General features: G+C 46.3%; 3 protein-coding genes across 3 annotated transcripts in view; 1 reads left to right on the forward strand and 2 right to left on the reverse strand.

Annotated features, from left to right (window-relative positions):
* The first annotated feature begins 1,153 nt into the window (after positions 1-1,153).
* On the forward strand, positions 1,154-13,383 carry kif28 (kinesin family member 28). The gene is made up of 23 exons (XM_076979126.1): positions 1,154-1,471; positions 2,114-2,305; positions 2,439-2,642; positions 2,854-2,889; positions 3,010-3,237; positions 3,451-3,605; positions 3,952-4,063; positions 4,189-4,256; positions 4,768-4,910; positions 5,240-5,361; positions 8,351-8,441; positions 8,585-8,645; positions 8,824-8,947; positions 9,312-9,474; positions 9,649-9,752; positions 10,084-10,191; positions 10,744-11,030; positions 11,386-11,520; positions 11,910-12,076; positions 12,165-12,259; positions 12,472-12,634; positions 12,731-12,873; positions 12,992-13,383. The coding sequence occupies exons 1-23, from the start codon at positions 1,418-1,420 to the stop codon at positions 13,148-13,150; spliced, it is 3,114 nt and encodes a 1,037-aa protein (XP_076835241.1). The 5' UTR covers positions 1,154-1,417; the 3' UTR covers positions 13,151-13,383.
* A 204-nt stretch (positions 13,384-13,587) lies between these two features.
* LOC143480766 (saccharopine dehydrogenase-like oxidoreductase) lies at positions 13,588-19,401 on the reverse strand. Its single transcript, XM_076978597.1, has 12 exons — positions 19,083-19,401; positions 17,900-18,012; positions 17,261-17,341; positions 16,889-17,018; positions 16,620-16,669; positions 16,408-16,538; positions 16,012-16,129; positions 15,424-15,543; positions 15,258-15,314; positions 14,742-14,853; positions 14,532-14,613; positions 13,588-14,383 (listed from the first exon to the last, which is right to left on the reverse strand). Exons 1-12 carry the CDS (start codon positions 19,276-19,278, stop codon positions 14,284-14,286), a joined length of 1,290 nt encoding a protein of 429 aa, XP_076834712.1. The 5' UTR covers positions 19,279-19,401; the 3' UTR covers positions 13,588-14,283.
* An 824-nt stretch (positions 19,402-20,225) lies between these two features.
* Positions 20,226-22,993, reverse strand: part of cnsta (consortin, connexin sorting protein a) — a 24,741-nt gene continuing 21,973 nt past the window's right edge. Inside the window, exons 10-11 of the mRNA XM_076978511.1 lie at positions 21,987-22,122; positions 20,226-21,884 (exon numbers count right to left, since the gene is read on the reverse strand). Of these exons, the coding sequence (XP_076834626.1) occupies positions 21,676-21,884; positions 21,987-22,122 (345 nt within the window). The 3' untranslated portion in view covers positions 20,226-21,675. The remainder of the gene's footprint in view (positions 21,885-21,986; positions 22,123-22,993) is intronic.

Raw genomic sequence — 22,993 nt, forward strand, 5'->3', positions numbered from 1 at the left:
TCGTGTTTATAATTTATATGATTAAACCATTTGTTCCTTTAGCAGTTCAACATTAGCCGGTGGAATCGCGCACTTCATGGTGTCATGTCCTGTTTCCAGTCCACGTGCACCACGCCAGTCTGCCATATGACCACAGCAGAAGTTGAGATGTACCTGTATGGGGTTTCTGAAGCGGAGATGTACCTGTGTGGGGTGTCTGAAGCGCAGATGTACCTGTGTGGGGTGTCTGAAGCGCAGATGTACCTGTGTGTGGTTTCTGAAGCGCAGATGTACCTGTATGGGGTGTCTGAAACGCAGGTGTACCTGTGTGGGGTGTCTGAAGCGCAGATGTACCTGTGTGGGGTGTCTGTAAACATGAGTGTGAGGAAGGAACTGTGTTTGTGTGTGTGTGTTCTAATTGCACAGATGTAGTGTAGAGTGTGCTGTAGTGAAAATGGGCGATATGTAGCACACTTCTCAAGAGAAAACCCCACGAGTCTTAGTCTGAAAAGCTTGAGCCCCCTTGACAGAAGCAACACTGCTGGCTTGGGTAGCTTGGGGAAAGAGACATAATGGACAAAAAATAAAACCTGCAGAATTTATTGGGTTTTTGGGGGGGGGGATGTGTGTCTCATCGATAAGTTTGTATTCTTATGTTCATGTGGGTCCTTGGGTCTATTGGCTATTTCAGTAACAGTATTACACACATACTGCACTTCAGGCTGTTGTCGTGGATTATTACAGGTTTTTGTGGACACCTGGCTGTCAACGGTGACTGAATACATTTTTAAATGGTATCTTTTGTTGTTTTTATTACACAATATTTACTCCGACCTTTTTAAAACAAATAACACAAAGTATGAAAAAACTAAAATTAATACTATAAGTGATTAAAACTAGATTAAAACTCGTTAACACACATTAGCATAAAAATTTACAGAATTAGAAAGTCACAATGAAATAAAACTATAATGAAAAATACATCTCAATTGGTCCTGACCTCGGTCCTACCTACACACACACTGTAATGTAGTGTACTGCAGTCTTTATGCATGAACGTTTTGGGATGATTAATTACCTATTTTAATGTCTCTCAGTTTCATCATATCCAATAGAATAATATTCAAATGGGATGATTTCATTACTGATGCACGGATGTACAGCTTATGCCGTATTGATCGTGAAAGTCAATAAAACTAACGGTGCTTCTGCGTGGACGAACCTCTCAAGCTGAGCTCATTAAATAGCCTCAATATAAATGACCAAAATGTTGTACATTGGTGCTTTGTGGGAGCGACCCGAGACCATGGTGCTATGTATTATTTATTCATCCTTCACCAAGCGGAGAGAAAGTTAGATGCCGGCCTGGTTCATGTTACCTCCTGTTCCGCTGCGTCCATGTTCGGGTGGTTCTGTATAAACCCGAACCAGAAGCGACATGGCCGCTAAAGACTGCGTGAAGGTAGCTGTGCGCGTCCGGCCCTTTAATAAGGTCAGTACACCGGCCTCACATTCAGTGTTTCTCTTCACACCCTGCGGGTTTTAAAGGTCGAGATAACATTTTAAAGTTCTGTCGTTTTTTGAGGTGAGGTGCTCACAGACCGCTCACACATCAACTGAGCCTTTAAAGCAACAGCGCACTTTAAGATCTGCTTCGTAAAGTTGCTGTATGTTCATTGTACACGAGACGCAATAAAGTCGCTCCTCTCACTCCTTTCACTCCACTCATTCCTCTCACTCCTCTGACTCCTCTCACCCCACTCACTCCTCTCATTCCTCTCACTCTCTCACTCCACTCACTCTCACCCTTCTCACTCCTCTCATTCCTCTCACTCCACTCACCCCTTTCACTCCACTCATTCCTCTGACTCCTCTCACCCCACTCACTCCACTCATTCCTCTCACTCTCTCACCCCTCTCACTCTCACCCTTCTCACTCCTCGCACTCCTCTCACCCCTCTCACTGCACTCATTCATCTCACTCCTCTGACTCTCTCACCCCTTTCACTCCACTCATTCCTCACTCCTCTCACCCCACTCACTCCACTCATTCCTCTCACTCTCACCCCTCTCACTCCACTCACTCCTCTCACTCTTCTGATTCCTCTCACCCCTCTCACTCTCACCCCTCTAGCGGGAGAAGGACGCAGGAAGCAGGTGCATCGTCTCTATAAACTCGAACAACCTCACCATTCAGGATCCTCGGAACCAGCAGAATCGGCGCGTCTTTACGTTTGACTTCGCCTACTGGTCTCACAGTGGGTTCGTGAGGAATAAAGAGGGCCTGTTCGTGCCCGAGGAGGCGGGAGGACGCTACGCAGATCAGGTATCACACTGCTCATATTATATGCATAAGGAACTAAAACTTAAATAGGACGTACAAGCAGATTTGGTGATAAATATAGTTCGCCTTTTTCACTATGATTCAGAAATCTTCCCCAGTGTCTTGTGCCACACAGGCGAGTGTATTTCAGGGGCTTGGCCACGGCATCTTGGAGAACGCACTGCAGGGTTACAACGCCACTCTGCTGGCGTACGGGCAGACGGGCTCCGGGAAGAGCTACTCCATGGTGGGCAGTGGGCCTAACAAAGGCCTGGTACCGACCCTCTGTCACGGGCTGTTCCAGTTCATCAGGACTCACCACGACAGCCGACAGTGCCAGGTTTCATATCCCAACACAAGTTTAAATAATGGTTGTTTTCACGTAATTGCGATATTCTACGTGTCTGATTTATTTCAGTGAGCCTGTTTTTTTCCTGAGGATTTTGTTTTATTATACAGTGTGGTAAAAAAAATCTTTTTAACCATTCCTAACCATTCTTTAAAAAATAATAATTTTTAACATGCCCATATGAAACATTTTCCTGTTTTAGGTCTTCTTTAGTATGCTAGAAATCTACAATGAACAGGTAAGGCAATCCATGTTTCTCCGTTTTGTGATTCATTCCCACTGTTGTACTGGGTGGGGATGACGGACATGGAGCTACATTATATGGAACAGAACCTGCACGACCTGCTCTCTCCCCCAGGTTATAGACCTGCTTTCCAAGACCAGTCGTTCTCCCGGCGGTCTGCGTGTGCGGGAGGAGCAGCAGAGGGGCTTCTACGTGGAGGGGCTTAGAAAGGTGGCGTGCGAGAGCGCCGAGCAGGTGGAGCGACTGATGGAGCAGGGCACGCGCACACGCACCACCGCCGCCACGCACATGAACGCCAACAGCAGCCGCTCGCACATGCTCGTCGCCCTGCAGCTCAAGCAGGTGCTCGTGACTAACCGCTCACCGCCTGTCGCAACGTTGTCACGTTTTCACTCGTTTGTGAGAAGCTTATGATGACTAGCGCGAAAATGTTTACTCGAAATGGAAACGAACCGTAATCGTTATTGTGATTGAGATGCTCCATTAAGTGTTAGAAAATGTTAACGCGTCTTAAGCGTTCGTGTTTGATGTAGGTTTCATGTTCTGTGTGACCAGATATTCTGTAAGGAGTGCATCACGAAGCAGTCGAACGTCAACCTCGTGGACCTGGCAGGCAGTGAGAGACAGAGGTGTTCAGGGTCAGAGGTCGACCGACTGAAAGAGGGCACAGCAATTAATCTCAGTCTGACCACGTTGGGCAATGTTATCAGGTGTGCACGAACACCTGAACAATATAAACTAATGTGTCGTTTTCCATTAAACATACGCTTGCTTATACCAGAGATTTATCGATCAGCTTATACCAGAGATTTATCAATCAGCTTATACCAAAGATTTATCGATCAGCTTTTCCAAAGTTCTCCAGCTGAGTTTTTATCACCTGAGGAGCTTCTGGTTCAATTTGCTCTTTCTAACTAAGCACGAGTTAGCAAAATGCAAAGTGTATAATCCAATAAAGAAGACAAAATACATTCTGGGAACTTTTGAAGACATCTAAGTCCTCTCTGGTCTGTAGTGTCAGTATTGAGTGTTGATTCTGTTCTGGTTTTGCTGCAGTGCGTTGGCAGAGGTTGCACTGGGGAGGAAGGTGGTGCATATTCCCTACAGAGACTCCATCCTGACCAAACTCCTACAATCAGCACTGGGCGGAAACAGCCGTACTGTCATGGTAACATCACCTTGATGTTGCTTGGCCTATAGTGTTCATAGGAAAGCCAGCTAAGAGGAACTGAGCATGATGTTCCTGGTCTTGTGTTCCACCTTCCTTGAGTTTCATCCATCTCTTCTGTTCAGATTGCAACAGTGAGTCCTGCAGATATTTGCTACGAGGAGTCCATCTCCACTCTACGCTACGCAGAGCGGTAGGGCCATCTGATGTTTGCTTGGTCTGTTCATTCTATGTTGGACATAATGTGGTGTGATGTAATGGTGGTGTGATGTAATGGTGGTGTGATGTAATGGTGGTACTGTGCTGTAATGGTGGTACTGTGCTGTAATGGTGGTGTGATGTAATGATGGTGTGATGTAATGATGGTGTAGAGTAATGATGGTGTAGAGTAATGATGGTGTAGAGTAATGATGGTGTAGTGTAATGATGGTGTAGTGTAATGATGGTGTAGTGTAATGGTGGTGTGGTGTAATGGTGGTGTGGTGTAATGGTGGTGTGATGTAATGGTGGTGATTTAATAATGGTGTAGTGTAATGGTGGTGTGATGTAATAGAGGTATGATGTAATGGTGGTGTGATCTAATAATGGTGTGATGTAATAATGGTGTGATGTAATGGTGGTACTGTGCTGTAATAATGGTGTGATGTAATGATGATGTACTGTAGTAATGGTGGTACTGTGCTGTAATGCTGTTCTGTTGGCAGGGCTAAGCGAATCCAGAACAAGGCTGTGGTGAATGAGGGACCCACAGAGCGTCTGGTCAACGAGCTCAAGACGGAGAACGCTAAGCTGCTACTGAGACTGAGCAGACTGGACCAGGAGGGCCGGCGAGGAGACCAAGAGACCAGTACTCACTACTGTAGATACCTTTGGAGAGGAATACAGGAGTTTGACATTCTTTCACTTTGCTGAGAAACCAGCAGATAGACTATGTTGTTTCCATTTTAAGACTACATATGTGAAAATATGAGTCATTGTATGCTTATCTCGACTTACCAGGGGAGAAAGTTAACATTCAATTGGTTCAGTAACTGTGAGCATATGAGATTGCATCTTGTAATCATATTACATATAGGGTTAAAATGTATGACCTGCAAGTTACATGTGGAACTGAAAAGACATTTATCTACATAAAGTTCTGTCCATTTACAAGTCCGATCTTCATATTATTTGCAGAGGAACTGCGACGTTTGCTGACTCACAATGAGCTGCAGATCAGAGCAATTCAGACACTGTGGGAGCAGCACCTGCAGGAGGCCCTTAAAGACTGGGAGACTCAGTACACTAACATCACACAGGTAGTGTCCAGTACACTAACATCACACAGGTAGTGTCCAGTACACTAACATCACACAGGTAGTGTCCAGTACACTAACATCACACAGGTAGTGTTCAGTACACTAACATCACACAGGTAGTGTTCAGTACACTAACATCACACAGGTAGTGTCCAGTACACTAACATCACACAGGTAGTGTCCAGTACACTAACATCACACAGGTAGTGTTCAGTACACTAACATCACACAGGTAGTGTCCAGTACACTAACATCACACAGGTAGCGTTCAGTACACTAACATCACACAGGTAGCGTCCAGTACACTAACATCATACAGGTAGCGTTCAGTACACTAACATCACACAGGTAGCGTTCAGTACACTAACATCACACAGGTAGCGTTCAGTACACTAACATCACACAGGTAGTGTCCAGTACACTAACATCACACAGGTAGTGTCCAGTATACTAACATCACACAGGTAATGTTCAGTACATTAACATCACACATGTAGCGTTCAGTACACTAACATCACACATGTAGCGTCCAGTACACTAACATCACACAGGTAGCGTCCAGTACACTAACATCACACAGGTAGTGTTCAGTACACTAACATCACACAGGTAGTGTTCAGTACACTAACATCACACAGGTAGCGTTCAGTACACTAACATCACACAGGTAGTGTCCAGTACACTAACATCACACAGGTAGTGTCCAGTACACTAACATCACACAGGTAATGTCCAGTACACTAACATCACACAGGTAGCGTCCAGTACACTAACATCACACAGGTAGCGTCCAGTACACTAACATCACACAGGTAGCGTCCAGTACACTAACATCACACAGGTAGCGTTCAGTACACTAACATCAAACAGGTAGTGTCCAGTACACTAACATCAAAGTCAAATTTATTTATATAGTGCTTTTTACAACACATGTTGACACAAAGCAGCTTTACAATCGCATGGGTTCAGATCCCTAATGATCAAGCCAAAGGCGACAGTGGCAAGGAGAAACTCCCTATGATGGTGGGGATTAGGAAGAAACCTCGGGAGAACCAAGACTCAAAAGGGAACCCATCCTCCATTGGGCGACCCGTTAGCACATGTCCGTATTTGTGGACAAAAGGTGGTTCTACAGTTATAGTTAAGGTTCTTGTTCCCCGGCCAAATAGTCACAGTCCCTTCAGTGCAGATGGTGAGCATCAGGTAGGAGCTAGCATCAGCACGACCTCTTGTGGAAATGGCACATCCAACCCCGGCATCAGTACATCCACCAGCAACCCAAACCATCCCCCAGGTGCTTTTAGGTGCTTGCATGCAATCGTCTTGGGTAGAAGCATACAAAAAGATAGACAATACAGACTAAGTGTGTGGACATCAATTTAAACCACCATTGATTTAAATGTACATAGCTCACGTGCCAGTGATGAGCATGTGGCTCCGGCAGGCTAATCTATAGCAACATAATTAAAGGGAGGGGTTCAGAGGTGACCACAGTCATGAGGGCTCACTGAGACATTGCTTTCCAGTCAAGTCATTGTCACAAATAGAGTGATGCCATGACACAGCTGGATGACAGCATCAACATCTCAGAGTACCAGAAATCTCAACGTCTGGGGCCCCCGAGACCCTACACCAGGGGTCACCATGTCGCCCGCGAGGACGTTATGAGTCGCCCGCGGGCTTGTTTTAAAAACAGCTCACTATATTGCCATGCACCAAAGCGCTGCATCGTTTGTTTTTGCTGCTATTAGCGATTGTCCGCGGTTGCTAGCGGTCTTCCCGCTTAGCAATTGACACGCGCACACGAACCCAATCCCCCCCCCCCCCCCCGCTCAACAACTTTCTTCAATAATTGGTATCCAAGAAGTAGCTCCCAAGTTCAAAAAGGTTGGTGGCCCCTGCCCTACACCTTACAAGGGAAATATTAGCTGAAGGCTTGATTAAATAGGTGAGTCTTAAGTCTAGATTTAAAGATTGGAACTTTGTCAGAATATCGGATTGGAGCTGGAAGGCTATTCCATAATTGAGGGGCTTTAAAGGAGAAAGCTCTGTCTCTGGCTGTAGTCTTACACATTTTTGGAACTAGGAGAAATCCAGCATTTTGGGAGCGCAAAGGGCGAGATGGGTTGTAGTTAACAATGAGTTCACTCAGATATTGTGGGGCAAAACCATTTAACGCCTTATAGGTTAACAGAAAATTTAAAAATTTTATTCGATATTTAATCCAGTACAGATCCTTGTTGAACACCATACTTTACCTTAGAACACTCTGAGCATTCATTATTTACTAGTACAAATTGGTAACGATCTGTCAGGTAGGACCTGAAACAGGAGAATGCTTGACCTCTTATGCCATTAAGTGTCTCCAGCCTATTAAGTAGAATATTATGATCAATGGTGTCAAAAGCAGCACTGAGGTCTAACAGTATGAGAAAAATGTGTCCTTTATCAGAGGATATTAAGAGATTGTTCAGTACTTTAGTAAGTGCCGTGATGGGGTCTAAATCCAGACTGAAATAACTCTAAGACATGTTCTGCCTGTAAGAAGGAAGAGAGTTTTGAAGAAACTACTTTCTCTAAAATTTTGGATATGAATGACAGATTAGAGATTGGCCTATAGTTGGACAGTTCCTGGGGGTTAAGACCTGTTTTTTTAATTAGCAGCTTGATGACTGCAAGTTTAAATGAACTGGGAACGTAGCCCAGGCTCAGAGAATAGTTAATTATAGTAAGCAAAGGTTCTACATTGCTATGCAGTAATTCTTTAAGTAGATGGGTTGGTACAGCATCTAGTATGCATGTGGAGGGTTTAGCAGATTCCACCAATGAAAGCTCCTCACGACCAATTGGGGAGAAGGACTCTAACAGGTGTGATGTAATGGTGTCACACAGGAAGTGCTCAGTACACTAACATCACACAGGTAGTGTTCAGTAATGTGTGTGCTCTATCAGCTGACCTTTGATGGCTCTCTGTTTGTCGTTGTGTTAGGAGAGGAGGATGATGCAGACGTTCCCATACATGTTGAACGTCAACGAAGACGTCCAGCTTTCCGGGGTCATCAAGCTTTTCATTCAGGAGGGTCAGTGGTTTTTACCAACAACATTTTTACGTCTACTTAGCATTAAGTATTATTTGTTTTCCTAACTATGTAGCTACAGTGCTTTGGTGGACACTTGTTTTAAATGTGCTTTAGAAATATAATGACATTAACTTCCATTTAAGGTGACTGGGATGTTGGTCTGGAAGACAGTTCACCCAAGTCCATATCAATCAGGGGTCTGGGGTGTGGTTGAGTATAGTTCTCCATTTAACTAACAGACTTTTCTGAATACGTATTGAGGAATATGCTTTACTTCTTACTATACTTACACTGGTGCTCGAATCAGAAATGTCTTAAATGTGTTACGTTGTTGTCAGCTTGTTAAGTGTAAGCTGTGTTTGTTAATGTTGTTTGTCCATAGTATTCAGAAGAGACACGCCATATTCTCCAATCAGAAGCACAGAGTAACGGTTACTCCAGTGTCAGGGTCAAAGGTCACCGTCAATGGCATACCCATAACTGAGAAGACAGAGCTGCAGCACTTGGTGTGTCCTAAACGTCAGCGTTGAACCTACTGGCTGTTCCAATCATCATTTAACCTACTGGCTGTTCCAATCATCATTTAACCTACTGGCTGTTCCAATCATCATTTAACCTACTGGCTGTTCCAATCATCATTTAACATACTGGCTGTTCCAATCATCATTTAACCTACTGGCTGTTCCAATCATCATTTCAAATGAGTTTTTACAAATTTTTTTACAGAAAGTTGATGATTTTGAGTGAGCGTTAAAGTGAATTGTTTATAATGAGTTATTTAATCTGTTAATCAGATATGACGTCATTCCTCAGACTGGCGTTATATTGGCTGCATTGGCAGGACTGGCTTTGTTCACTGTGTGTGGGCAGGACCGGCTCATCCTGGGCTCCAACAGCACCTACCTGTTCATCGGCTTCCCCGCTGACCGGGCCGCAGACGACTGGAGCCGCTTTGACTACCACTACTTCCACTCTGAGCTGGCAGCAGCTGAAGGCATCCGACTAGACTCACTGCATGATGAACGAGACCAACGTATGTGTGTGTGGCTGTGTGTGTGTGTGTGTGTGTGTGATGTCTGTGAGTGTGTGTGTGTGATGTCTGTGAGTGTGTGTGTGTGATGTCTGTGTGTGTGTGTGTGTGTGTGATGTCTGTGTGTGTGATGTCTGTGTGTGTGTGTGTGTCTGTGTGTGTGTGTGTGTACTGCAGGATCAGTCCGGTCCAAACCCAGTCTCCTGGCTGTCTTCTACGACTACATCCGTCTGATGCCCATGGTGGCCGAGGCAAATCAAATGAGTGAGGAACTCAACAAGGTGACTGGCTCCAACACACGTGTGTTAGTCCCACGTTAACACACCTGTTAGTCCCACGTTAACACACCTGTTAGTCCCACGTTAACACACGTGTGTTAGTCCCATGTTAACACACCTGTTAGTCCCACGTCAACACACGTGTGTTAGTCCCACGTCAACACACGTGTGTTAGTCCCACGTCAACACACGTGTGTTAGTCCCACGTCAACACACGTGTGTTAGTCCCACGTCAACACACGTGTGTTAGTCCCACGTCAACACAGCTGTGGGTGTTTCAGTCATCATTCAGCAGGTTCTCTTGCGCTGATCTTACTTTAATCTGCATTTTCAGGGGGTGGAATTTAAGCTGGAAATCAAGAATCTTGCGATGTCCGACTCGAAGGGTCACGACCTGGAGAAGGAGATCGCGGTCAGAGTGACGTGTGTGGAGAGGAAGCAGGTGATCCCAACATTCAGAAGGAACATACATCAAAGGCCATGCACTAAAACACAACGTCATGAACTGTGCGGGTGAGCAGCAGCTCCCTTGTTAAAATATCTGTCAGGGGCCACTGACTTATACTGAAAGGAAAAAATTATATATCCTGGATATTTTATTTAAAGGTGACAGGTAGTATTTTTTTTAAATTAAATTAATTTTAAATTAGGTTAAAATCATGAGAAGACAATTGAAGTTATTAAAGAATCAGACATACTGCCAACATTCAGTGGAGCCTTGATTTTGTACCAGCCAGTTTATTTCACTAATTGTTGATACAGGCAATTAGCTTGTGCTAATTAGCAAATGCACACAGTTGAAACAAAATCCTAGAGGAAGATTTTAGTCTTTGGTCCTGATCTGTAACACGTCATAACCGTCTGCTCACGAGGCCTGAGATGGTGAAGAGATGTGTGCTAAAGAGAGTTAGATGATCCAGTGTTGTGTTTTCCGAGCGTGTGTTGAGTTCATCAAGTGTGCTTCCTTCCACTCACAAATGAGTCATGTTCACAGGTGTGGGTGTGGTCCAAGGCCAAGTTCATCAACCGCAAGTTCCTGATGGAGGAGCTGTACCAGCAGCAGGCTGTGGGGGGCGCGGGGGCCGACACGCCTCCTCTGCCCAGGGAGAAAGACCCTTTCTGGGACCCGCTGGAGCCGCTTCACCTCGGCAGCGCCCACCTGTGGCTCCAGTCTCTGCCCTACCGCATCCCTGTGGAGGAACAGGTGGAGGTGGTGGGGTCGGAGGGCACAGAGGAAGCCATACTGCAGACACAGCTGGTGCCCTGCCACCCCACAGGATTGTGGGTAACATTACTCCATCTCCTGTAGTGTAGGGAGGAAAGTAACGTGCCATTTAGACCATTTAGTAAAAGCCTCAGGTTAGGAGAAAGATATCAGCAATATTAATATACACGTAAAAAGCTACTTCCTCCTCAGGATGTATTTTCCAGTAATCAGTAACAGTTGGTTGTTTTTTGGGTTTGTGTCTGTGTCTAACTGGATGTGGATCTTCTGGCTACATATATATTATTAGTTTCTATTAGTTATTACTTACTATGAATGCATGAAATGCCCTTGGGGCTGATCATGAGATACAATAAATGTCTGTCATGCTGAGGTTGATGCCATTTTGTGTGTGTGTGTGTGTGTGTTCAGGCCACTAGGAGAGGATGACATCCTGATCGATCCCACTGAGCTTCTGGGAAAGCGTCTAGACTTTGTGCTGGTTCTGGACCGGTGCTGCGGTCTGCGCTGGCTCAGAGAGGCTCGGAACCGTGGTGTACAGATTGGGTCTGTACCTGCAGACAACCACCAGAGTCACACACACTGGCCTTGTGGCTGGTTGGGCAAACCTGAAACGTATAAGCCCAACAGAAGCTTCTTGAAGTACTACCAGTTGGTAGAGGCCAATAAGCCATTCGCGTCAATATTCAAGCAAGAAATGTCCTTGTGAAGAAATGCGCACTATGTCTGTCTGCCATCGCAATGTTTGTACAACCAGTACAAATGAAGTGAATCATCTCTGAGTGAATCGATTGTTTCTAGTGAATCGATTGTTTCTAGTGAACTGATTGTTTCCTCAGTGATCTGATTGTTTCCTCAGTGATCTGATTGTTTCCTCAGTGATCTGATTGTTTCCTCAGTGATCTGATTGTTGATCAGTGATTGGCTGTTGGTAGGTTCCAGATGTTTGACTGCCTACAGCCCCTATACACGCCCGCCGTGTGGCACGACGCCAACCCACTGCTGCAGCACAGGGTCCAGTTCACGGCCCTGAACACGTCTCCCGAGCTGCTCAACTACCTGCAGAGCAGCGCCCTCGTGCTTCAGCTCTGGGGACTGCAGGGTGAGCACACATTTCCAAAACATCACCCAAAACATCAGTGCGTCTTGGTCTTTGTAGGTGTTGTTCTGAGCTGTAATTCTGTGTGTAGAGGGGTGCTCAGATCTAGTGTCCTGTCTGGACGGGATGGTGGTGACTCCAGGAGACAGCATCGTCATAGATACAGCTGCCGTTTCAGAAAACATGGTCAGTGCTTAGTCGAACTAGTAAATTTATGTTGTTACGAATTTTAAAACATCTTTTTGTCCTGCCTCCTTAGGCCTATGTCCTATGAAACATGTTTCGACTGTAAAGGTCACACGGTATCTGCATAGTGCTGTACACAGTTGCGTTCAGTCTTGTTATTTTTATGTTGTGAGGCCGAGACCTCTCTCGTGTGTGTGTGTGTGTGTGTGTAGGCTGTGGACAGCGCAGGCTCAGAGCTGAGTTCCTCTGTGCTCCATGAGGACCTGGAGCAGCTGAAGAGCTCCAATGACGCCCTCAGGAAGGAGAACCGGGACCTCAGGGAGCAGCTCGGGGCCTCGGCCCACGCTGGGGGTCGTGGCCTGCTATCCGCACCATGTACGACGCCGGTAACACCCGCACCGTCTTCCATCTCCGCCCCGGAGGCTTGAGGCTATAGTTGACCCTCCTGCCCTCCGCCTGCTGAGGTTGCAGGTGTGGACAGTGGGCATCAGGAGAGGAGGGGCGGTCAGCGGACCAGCTGCGACGCAGAGTTGGCTCGGGCGCTGAAGGTCTTCTACCACAGCATGACCTCCGTCAGGGGTCAACTGCAGCGGCTGCGCAGACACAGACCCAGTGTACGTAGGACGCGCTCCGTCCCCTTAACAAAGCCCTGCAGCTGGAGTAGGGAAACTGATCTGAGAACTGTGTGATGCAGTCATTAACCTTGGCGTGGTGTGTGTGTGGCTGACCCAGGAGGACGCGGACCTGCCGGCCCTACGGCTGTTCGTAGACGAACACGCTCATCTGCTGAAGACCTTCGCAGAGCAGCTGGAGGAGTGTGTGTGCGCGCTGAAGCAGGACGTGGCCGCCGTGGTGCGCAGGAAGAGGGAGAAGTGCGCAGGCTGGTCCTGACGCGGGACCTCACGCGCGTCTGGACCTGATGCGGGACCCCACGCGCGTCTGGACCTGACGCGGGACCCCACGCGCGTCTGGACCTGACGCGGGACCCCACGCGCGTCTGGACCTGACGCGGGACCCCACGCGTGTCTTCTGGTCCTAATCTGAAGAAACATCAGATGCTCACCTCACAGCCAGATATCCGTCAATGTGCTTTGTGACACCACTTCTAAATTGCACGATATAAATAAAAATGACTGAGCCTCTGAGTGAAAGTGTTTTACTTTTGACTTGGCCCAGCTCAACAGAGATGGAAAGAATTTATATCTAAAATGTACATCTAAATATATATATTTATATTTAATTACCTTGTGAACCAACTTACTTTTTAAATTACCCCTATCCATTATGTAACTCAGAATGAGTGAAAAAATGAATTCATACAAAGTGGGTGTGGCTATGATGTTTTATTGGGATCTGAAACACAGCAACAACTGCAGGCAGAGGGAGCAGTAAAGCATACAGGCACAGCACGAACTGCCCCGGGGTCCTCATCCTTCCTGGGCAGAGGTCATCGCCATAGCGCACACTGAGCTGGTCTTTGGAATTCCCCAACCTTCATGACTATACGTTACAGTGCGTTTAAAACCTAGATATCACTTTATTTGGTCATGTAAACATCCTAGCTAATAAACTCGTACCAAAAAGTCTTTATAAGAATTAGAACCATGCTCTGGAAAATGTTTCATTCACATGTCATTAATGCTTAATCTGTTAGTGCAAAAGTAACACCACTCACAAACGTGGACCATCATCTCAATTCCCTCTCCCCAAAATAAACAAACAGGAAAGCCACCGAAACAAGTCGGAGTACAGAAGGTGACAAACAGCCCAGTCTACAGGTTAGACAAGCATCACTAAACCGCAAAGCGGAGAAATCGTGGGTTAAAGACCTGGATACACTGAAGAGCCAACGCTACTGATGCATTTAGAAGGGACTAAAGTCATAAAGGTGTCACTATGTACCGTTTTATCTCTCGCTTGTCCTCAGGGTGTCCAGATCCTTAGTCAACTTTAATGAATTACTTTTCTCCCTACGTCAGAGTAGATGGAGAAGTTCTGAGACTAGGCTGGACCCAGTTGTGCTTCTAACTGACTTCCAGCACGGAGAACTGGATTCCATGCTTGTGGAGACGGTCGATGAAGGTGGTGTTGGCGAAGGCAGCTCCTGGCGTGTACACTCCACCCCTGCAGAGGTCAAACGAACGTTAGATCATCTGAACACCTGAAGGTGGAGGGCCAAACCGTCCTGGGTCTGGAGCCCGTGACGGAACCCGCACCTCCGGTCTCTACACGACTGAGAGATGTGACATCATCAGGATCTGATCTCACTCACTTCTTGGGCAGGGAACCAGGCTCGTTCAGCATGGTAATGGCCGCCTGCACCATGGCAATCGGCGTAGCAACGTAACCCGGTTCTGCGGCATGGCAACACACGAGGAATCAGTGTAAAGTACCAAACCGGTTAACATACGAGGAAGCAGAGGGTGGGAACTAATGCACAAAGGGTTAAAGGTGAGAACACTGTTGTGGGGAGGGTGGTCACCTGGGCCCTGCACCAGGGTGCGGATCTTGGCGTTGGGCTTGCCCTGCGATGGGTCCTGGCCCTCTGTGTAGCCCTCACCAAAGAAGGCGAACCGGAAAGAGGAGTCCTCCATCTGATCAGGCACCACAGGGCAGACGTGAGCATTTAAACCACGGTCCACTACACGTGAGCATTTAAACCACGGTCCACTACACACGTGAGCATTTAAACCACGGTCCACTACACACGTGAGCATTTAAACCACGGCCCACTACACACGTGATCATTTAAACCACAGTCCACTACACACGTGATCATTTAAACCACAGTCCACTACACACGTGAGCATTTAAATCACGGTCCACTACACACGTGAGCATTTAAACCACAGTCCACTACAGACGTGAAGGTCACACTTCCTGAGACTCTTATAAAAGCTTTCACAACATCATCCTTTTCACACTTAAGAACGGTGTGGTCAAAAAGGACAGTATGTGTGTAGTTGACTGATTCATACCTGTTAATTACACATCATACCTGCTTTCTAGTCGGGCCCTCCTTGGAGAAGAAGCCAAAAGAGAAAAACTCTGGAAACTACACAACAGAGAAAAGACTTCACATTAAACTACAAGGCACAACCGTAAAGGAAAATGTAATGTGTGACCACACCAACACAGTGCTCAAAAACACAAAAGCATCTTACCTTAATCAGCAGGTTTCTGCCAAAGCTGAACTTCACAAAGAACCAGAACATCATTCCAGCTATGAGGAGCTTAACCACGGAGGAGATCCCTCCCACACCGGCGTACGCGCCATACTGCACCTGGTGACACATTTCACACTCTGGAGACGGTCCGCATGCTCCCGGCCTTCTGTTCATTTACATCCATCAGGTCCAAAGTCTGCGTTCGATCTTCCACCGGCCCACAGTAAAACCCGCCATAAAATCAGTGACATGCCAGCACCCGCTATTATATCATTTAGTAGGCCTGTAACTAGTATATTTTATATTTCACCAGTAGATGGCAGTACATCCGATACATACGAGTAGATCTCAAAAATGTCCCATTTCCCCACTCCTGTCCAGCGCAAACAAAAAGCACTTTATTTATTCAATAATAAATGAGATCATTTGCATAAACTAGATAATGGTCGGCCCACACACGGTTTACCTGATCTGGCGCTCATTGCAAAAGGTTTGGACAACCCTGATTTACATCAACACTCCACCTCATAGCAACCTGAGCAGTGGAAACTAACGTTAGCCAGACATGTGGCCAATGTGACTCACTGGGGTCTTGTTGTGCTCTTCAGTTAGGAAACGTTGGGTTCTCTTCACCACGGAGGGATCAGCACCCATGAAGGGAACGGAGTACTGCTGGATCTCATCACTATAGAACAGGGCACTCCTGCAGACAGACAGACAGACAGACAGACACAGAGAGAGAGAGAGAGAGAGAGAGAGAAACAATATTAAATTGATGGTATTCAACTACACTGTACAAAAGTTTTTTGGTGACTTTCAAACCTTTTTTAATAACAATGAACATTTATTTTTACAAATCACAAAGATTCACAATTTGATCACCCATAAAGGGCAGTATGACCCCTTTACTGGCTCTGCAGTTCTCCCTAATGCAGCTTAATAAAAGACTTTCAACCGGTCAATTAAATCCATCAGGCACACCTTCTCTTAATCTTGGTTCCGACCACAGGTAGAGGCTTGTAACCAAACTTCTTCCTCAGGCTCCTCAGTTTTCCGCTGTCGGCCAAACCGTAGATGGCTGACTGCCAGGTGCCGTCATGGATGCAGGCGCCCTGTGGGAGGATCCAAACACACACGGGTGAGTCATGGTGCGGCCCGGCCCAGAAGACGATCACAAGATCAGCAGCACCAACCTCAGGGCCTGCGCTTGCAGTCAGAAAGCTCTCTACCGCGGTGAGAGTCCCTAGAAACACACACACACACACACACACACACACAAACACACACACACACACAGTTAAAATCTAGCAAACATTCCATGTACAGACTGGCAGTTAGAATGAGGGTTTCTTAATATTTATACCTCATATGTATCCATAATTGCAAGTGATTTCACGATAACCACGGAAACACAAGACGTTGGGTTTTACTGCATGGGGAAACAGGTGTGAGAATGGGGCACCTTTGAACTGGTCCCTGGTGTAGAGAACCCCCATGTCAGCGGGGATGGAGTCAAAACCACAGCTCCCCACCACGTACACACCCTTTTCTGCGGCCTGGCTGTGGTAACTTAGCTGCATACCCTCCAGGAACTGGCACACACACACACACACTATAATTCAGTACCTCAAACACAGAACCAATATCAAAAGGATGATACTGATATTACTGTAGAAAGCCAAGAAGACGTCTTAACATGAAGACTTGACTTATTTGGGTCCAATCTGGCTCTTATATTGGAAGTATTCTGCACAGACGCGTGAGAATCACGGGGCTACACATGCGTGTCACACGCTGGAGGTGAGGCGTGACTGACAGGCAGGTGCTCAGGTACCTGAGGTTCTCCACAGATGTCAACGCAGTGAGCTCCATTCTCCACACAGGCCTTCACCACAGGCTCGCCGTAGAACCTGTACTGCAATGACAGGCGTTACCTCAATCAATTCATTTCATACATGTAGTATGCGGAACCTCTGTATAAATACATCACACACAAACTTATCTAACCACATCATGTTTTTCTTATTGTCCTCATGTTGGAATGCTAGTGTTTCTTGTACAGGACGCTACTATCAATCAATCAAATTTTATTTATATAGTGCTTTTTACAACAGTTGTCACAAAGCAGGTTCACAAGTGTCGAGTCCTAGCCCCCAGTGAGCAAGTGAGTACTATGGTACCTCAGTACAGTACAGGCAGCTCAGAGTCTTGATCAAAGTACAAACGCCGTGTCATTGTGATCAAGTCGATGCATCTGGTGTGGCATTATGTAACCAGCCTGACCGATCTCTGCAGTTACAGACCCCCACCACCAGGGGTGCAATGCTGCTGATGGCATTCGGTTAAGTGTCACCCTGCCATCCATAAACTAATCACGTCCAGAATCCTCCATTCAGAGAACAGCGAGATAATTTGACACCACCTCCAAAGTCATCTGAGGCACACAATTCAGTGCATTGTGTTAGCGACTTACTGGTCCAACACAGTTGAGAATAAGAACGCCCTGTTTACACATGGCAGCGAGGGAGTCTGGGTCTTCCACATCAGCCACGATGATGTCCACCTCCTCCTTCAACTCGGGCCTACCTGGAAACAGAGGACAGGTTAATAAACCTGCAGTCTTGAAAACACATTTAGACGAGCCATTTTATTCGCCACATTACGTGTGAGAAACAGGAGCGCTGACGGGTACAGTACGACCAACAATGGTGCATACACCGCTCCCAAAGGCCAAGATCAGATCAGGAAAGGGCTTTAGATGACCAAAATAAAACAACAACTGTTCCATCCATCGTTACAGAATAAACACAAGCCAGGAAGGGAGATGAGCTTTAATGTGCCACTGGAATATCAGTTTCCATCAGCTGTTCTGGGTAACACGGGTCTTTGGAGATCACTGTGGCCAAACACCAACAGTGTTCATATATGGTACAAATCGAGGCACATCTGTGTAAAAGAATGAATCAAGTAGAACTGACTATGATCAAGGTCTGTAAACGGTGAACTTTGGGAGGGGACCACACGATGGGGCACAAGTCAAGATCAATCAATTCTGATATTTTTATGTCCAAGTTGTGACCGACAAATAAGCCATCCCAGTGCTATCTGACCGCCTCTGCAAACTGCGATGCTTCCTGGTTTTTTCCACTGTTTATGTGGAAAAAAGACAGACAATGCTCAGATCTTAAAGATCTGATCACACACTAGTGATCTGCTCAAACACACACACACTAGTTATGTCTGATCAAACACACACACACACTAGTGATCTGCTCAAATACACACACTAGTGATCTGCTCAAACACACACACTAGTGATCTGCTCAAACACACACACTAGTGATCTGCTCAAACACACACACACTAGTGATCTGCTCAAACACACACACACTAGTGATCTGCTCAAACACACACACACTAGTGATCTGCTCAAACACACACACACTAGTGATCTGCTCAAACACACACACACTAGTGATCTGCTCAAACACACACACACTAGTGATCTGCTCAAACACACACACACTAGTGATCTGATCCTGGTGCGTGAAGGTCTCTAACCCTCTCCTGATCTCCACATGATAATAAGTAACAACACGTCGTTCATATGAACCAGAGTGGTTATGTCAGCGGCGGCGGCGTGGGGTGAGCCGTACTCAGGGTCTCGGCGGCCCGCTCCAGGACCCGCTCCAGTCGGGCTCTGCTCCGTCCCGCTACGGCCCACTTCACGCTCCCGTCCGGACCCTCGGCGGAGCTGCGGCCCACCTCCTCCACCACAAACTGTCCCGTAAACCCAGACGCGCCGAAGACGATTAGATGGTAGGGTCTGGCGGAAGACGGAGCCAACGCCATTGTGCCGTGCAGCCGAATAACGCAGGAGAACCGGAGAACCAGCTCACGAAACCGAGAACCGGAAACCCGCACTGGACTGTTGAACGTCGCTCCGAGCAGCCAGTGCGCATGCGCGAGGCGTGTTCGTCCCAGCTCGTTGAGATGTTTAAAGTGATTAGACGTTATGGCTCAAGTGCCACAGATAATAACGTTTACCACCCAAAGAAACGTTGATTATCTCATTAATTACATTTACATGTTTGAACAAAACACCTGTCTGCTCTACTGCTGTTTGACCTTAGTGCAGCCTTTGATACTGTAGACCACAGGTAGGCGAAATTTGATAGGCAAATTTGATAGGCATGCAGATATTTATATATATCTCACATTAAATAGTTGGACTTCTGGACCTTGTCATCATGAAATATTGCCGGACTGGACCACTTTAAATTTTAATTGAATAACCTGTAGACCATAACATCAAAGGTGTTCACATTCATTACTTGGGTAGAATCATGGATACTATGGTTTAAAATACTTCTGTAGAAGTTGAAGTATTAACTCTTTTTACTCAAATGTAAAATTACTGGTCTAAAAACTACTCAAAGTATAAAAGTCATTTAAGGAGGAAATGCTGTCTCGTCCTCCCTCGAGTAGATGTCTACTGCGCGTGCGTCTCGTGGCGAGAGCGCGCAGCACCTGCGTGTCAACCATGACTCGTGTTGTTTTCAAACAACCAATTAATACTATTGTCCCTCAGTGAGAGTTTCCAATAAGACAGCTCTTCACCTCATTCATTCGCTTCAAAGTAAAACAAGTTTTAAATAATATGTTAATATGATAATAAACCTTGCTGACAAGACAGCAGAGCAGTGGTCCAGGAGACACCACGTACACGGAGGTAGCACCAGTTATCACCACAGTCACACTCAGTAGAATCAGTGAAAACAGAAGCACAAACAAACCAGTCCCCACAGTACGATTTAATCACCAGGACGAATCATGTCTGCATTCACCGATGATGTCATTGCATTTACTCTCAAAATTGCCCCAATATGGAAATAAAAAGTTTGGAACCATACAGTAACCAAAAGCATCTGTTGTTCTTAATTAAATAAATGATATCACAAGAGGTCGCAACTCACAATTTCATCTTTCTTGAAAAAAAATGAAGAACTACTGTACATAAGTACCGAGGACACACCACATCGATATGAAGTTCCACACCACATTTAGGAATTAAGAGAAGATGTGTGTGTAAAGACTGCGATTTAATCCTACATATGTACTGAACATTTATACCACAATGCCATCTGAGCCTGTCAGAGGACAAGTGCAAACTTAAAGATAAATAATTGTTTAAATAATAATCATCATTTTCATGTTAAGAATCAACTTGCTGATCTTTCGTGACGTTTGACTGAACTGTGAGAAGGAGCCCTGCGAGTTGGGGGCCCAAAGATCCAGTTCAAAGTGCATCTGTTTAAGACAAATACTTGTATTTGAGTGCCAGAGGAAGTCACAAGGACATTGTGCACAGGAAGAGAACCTCCGAAATCCACACAGGTTGATTTTTCTCTGAGATCTATACAGCAAAAAATATACAGAATGACAATACGGGAAAAAAAAACAAAAAAACTTTAAAAACAATGTAGGGCATAAAACTGATGAACAATGTAAATGATTAGCACAATAATTACAGTGACGAGATCCTTACATGCCTGAGCTGATGGTATTAAATAACACATACGCATTCTCACACTGAGACATGTTCAAGATATACATTAAAACATTCCTCTGTACATCGTATTGCTTTCCTGTCTGTTTCCATCTAATCACGTTCACATCTAATCATTCCAGCCTTCACAAACGAGGATGCTACTGCTACAAAGGCGTTTTTTGTAGCCTTCTCTGTAGTGTTGTGGTGATGATACGACTTCGGAAAGAATGAGGTAAAACGCCACAAAACTATATTTAAGACCATATTAAGACTTTAAAAACTCAATATCTGTACGTTGGGTGAAGGCGACGGCAGTAAACAGAGTAGCACTAGCTCTTGTACGAGGCCCCCTAGTGGCAGGCATGTGGCACTGTCTCTGTGTGGAGGGCTCGGGCTTGGCCCTGACGGAGAACCCAGGCCAGTGTTCGGCTACGGCGGGTTCTTGTGCGGTTCGCCATGCTTCCTCCTGCCCCAGGGAGACATGGGATGTGGTTCGGGGAGATCCGAAGTTCTGCCGGGTCACCGTGAAGCCCGTCGTGGACTGTTGGTTTTTTTTTTTTGCAGCGTGGTGTGTGTGCGCTCGCCCCTATCTCGCCCTCCCGTTACCGCAGGAGGGGCGGAGCTTGCCGAGTGGGAGGAGGCGGAGGCGGAGCGCGAGTCTCCTGCAGCCCGTGAGATGGAGCGGCCCCGCCCCGCCGCTATGAGCCGGGGGAGAACCAGTGTCTGAGCTCGGCCACGCCCCGCTGCACCTGCCCGATGTAGAAGTCCATGTTGTGGGAGAAGTCCGTGCACACGCTGGACTTGGCATCGCCGAAGGTGCAGTACAGCGCGGTCCCGCCCACGCTGATCACCACGGTAGCCAAACACAGCAGGAGGAGGAGCAGCCAGGAGTCTCCGCCCACTTCATCTGCACATGGGGTTAGAGACAAACGCGAGTTATTATGGGCGGAGCCTTTGTGACTAAACCATGACATTTTCCCACGTGTGCACGTGTGCGTCAGCACAGTACCGTGATCCAAGCCGTCGTCAGGGACCCGGAAGCGAACCTTGCGCTTGACGACGGGCTTAGGACCCGGGGGAGTAGCGGCTCCCTCCAGAGACCTTCTTCTTTTCAAGATGGACACCAGTCCAGGAGCAGGGCTGATCTAAGGGGACACAAGGCAGAGAATCAGTCCACAACTTCATCATCTGTGTTCACACGCTGCCGGGGTGACAGAAGTCACAATAACACGGGGAAATGGCTCTCTGATGCGATACACCACACACTGTGTGATGAAACACTGCTGTTGTCACGTTTCACGTCATGTTCTCAGCTGATGAATTCATTTTAAAAGACTGCACTTGCAGTATTTCGTCACCAGATGTCAGTATATTCATGGTATGCTAAATCATATCTACTTGTATTCTTTTTCTCATTCTGGATTTAGTGACTGATTTATCCGACATGTAGGTCACGGAAAACCCAAAACATAAAAGCCAAGAATTAAAATAAAGGAGAACTTAGTTGCAAATACAAGATCATTTAACATAAAGCGCACAAAAAGAAAAAAAAACAAAAAAACGATACATGTTCACTAACATGACGATAAACATCCGAGAGCTGTAATTCCCCCACGCGCCTCTAGGGGGTGCCACCATCTGAATTAAATAATTCATTAGAGAGTGAAGGGACAGACTGCAGCAGTGAGGGGAATAATGGCTCTTTGAAGGGAAGCAGCTCTCATGGCTCTATTCCTTCCTCAGGACCGATCCAAAGTTTGGTTTGTTCTTTCTCTAAATAATGGCAAGGATAATGGTGGAAAAAGAATGGCTGATTCTGTCCGTTCACTTGTGGAGTGAAACAGCTTTAGGGCAGTTAGGCAAACTTGGGCCCTACGATAAAAACTAACATCTCTCAAGTGCGACTCAGCGTCCTTTATTCTTACGTTAAAAGAGCCGGACCGTCGGCGAGCATCACGTCTCCAGACCGCGGCAAACAGGAAAAAACAGTGCCAAAACGGTGACCCACCGTTACTC

Source organism: Brachyhypopomus gauderio, chromosome 17, assembly GCF_052324685.1.
Source record: "Brachyhypopomus gauderio isolate BG-103 chromosome 17, BGAUD_0.2, whole genome shotgun sequence".
Taxonomy (NCBI): Eukaryota; Metazoa; Chordata; class Actinopteri; order Gymnotiformes; family Hypopomidae; genus Brachyhypopomus; species Brachyhypopomus gauderio.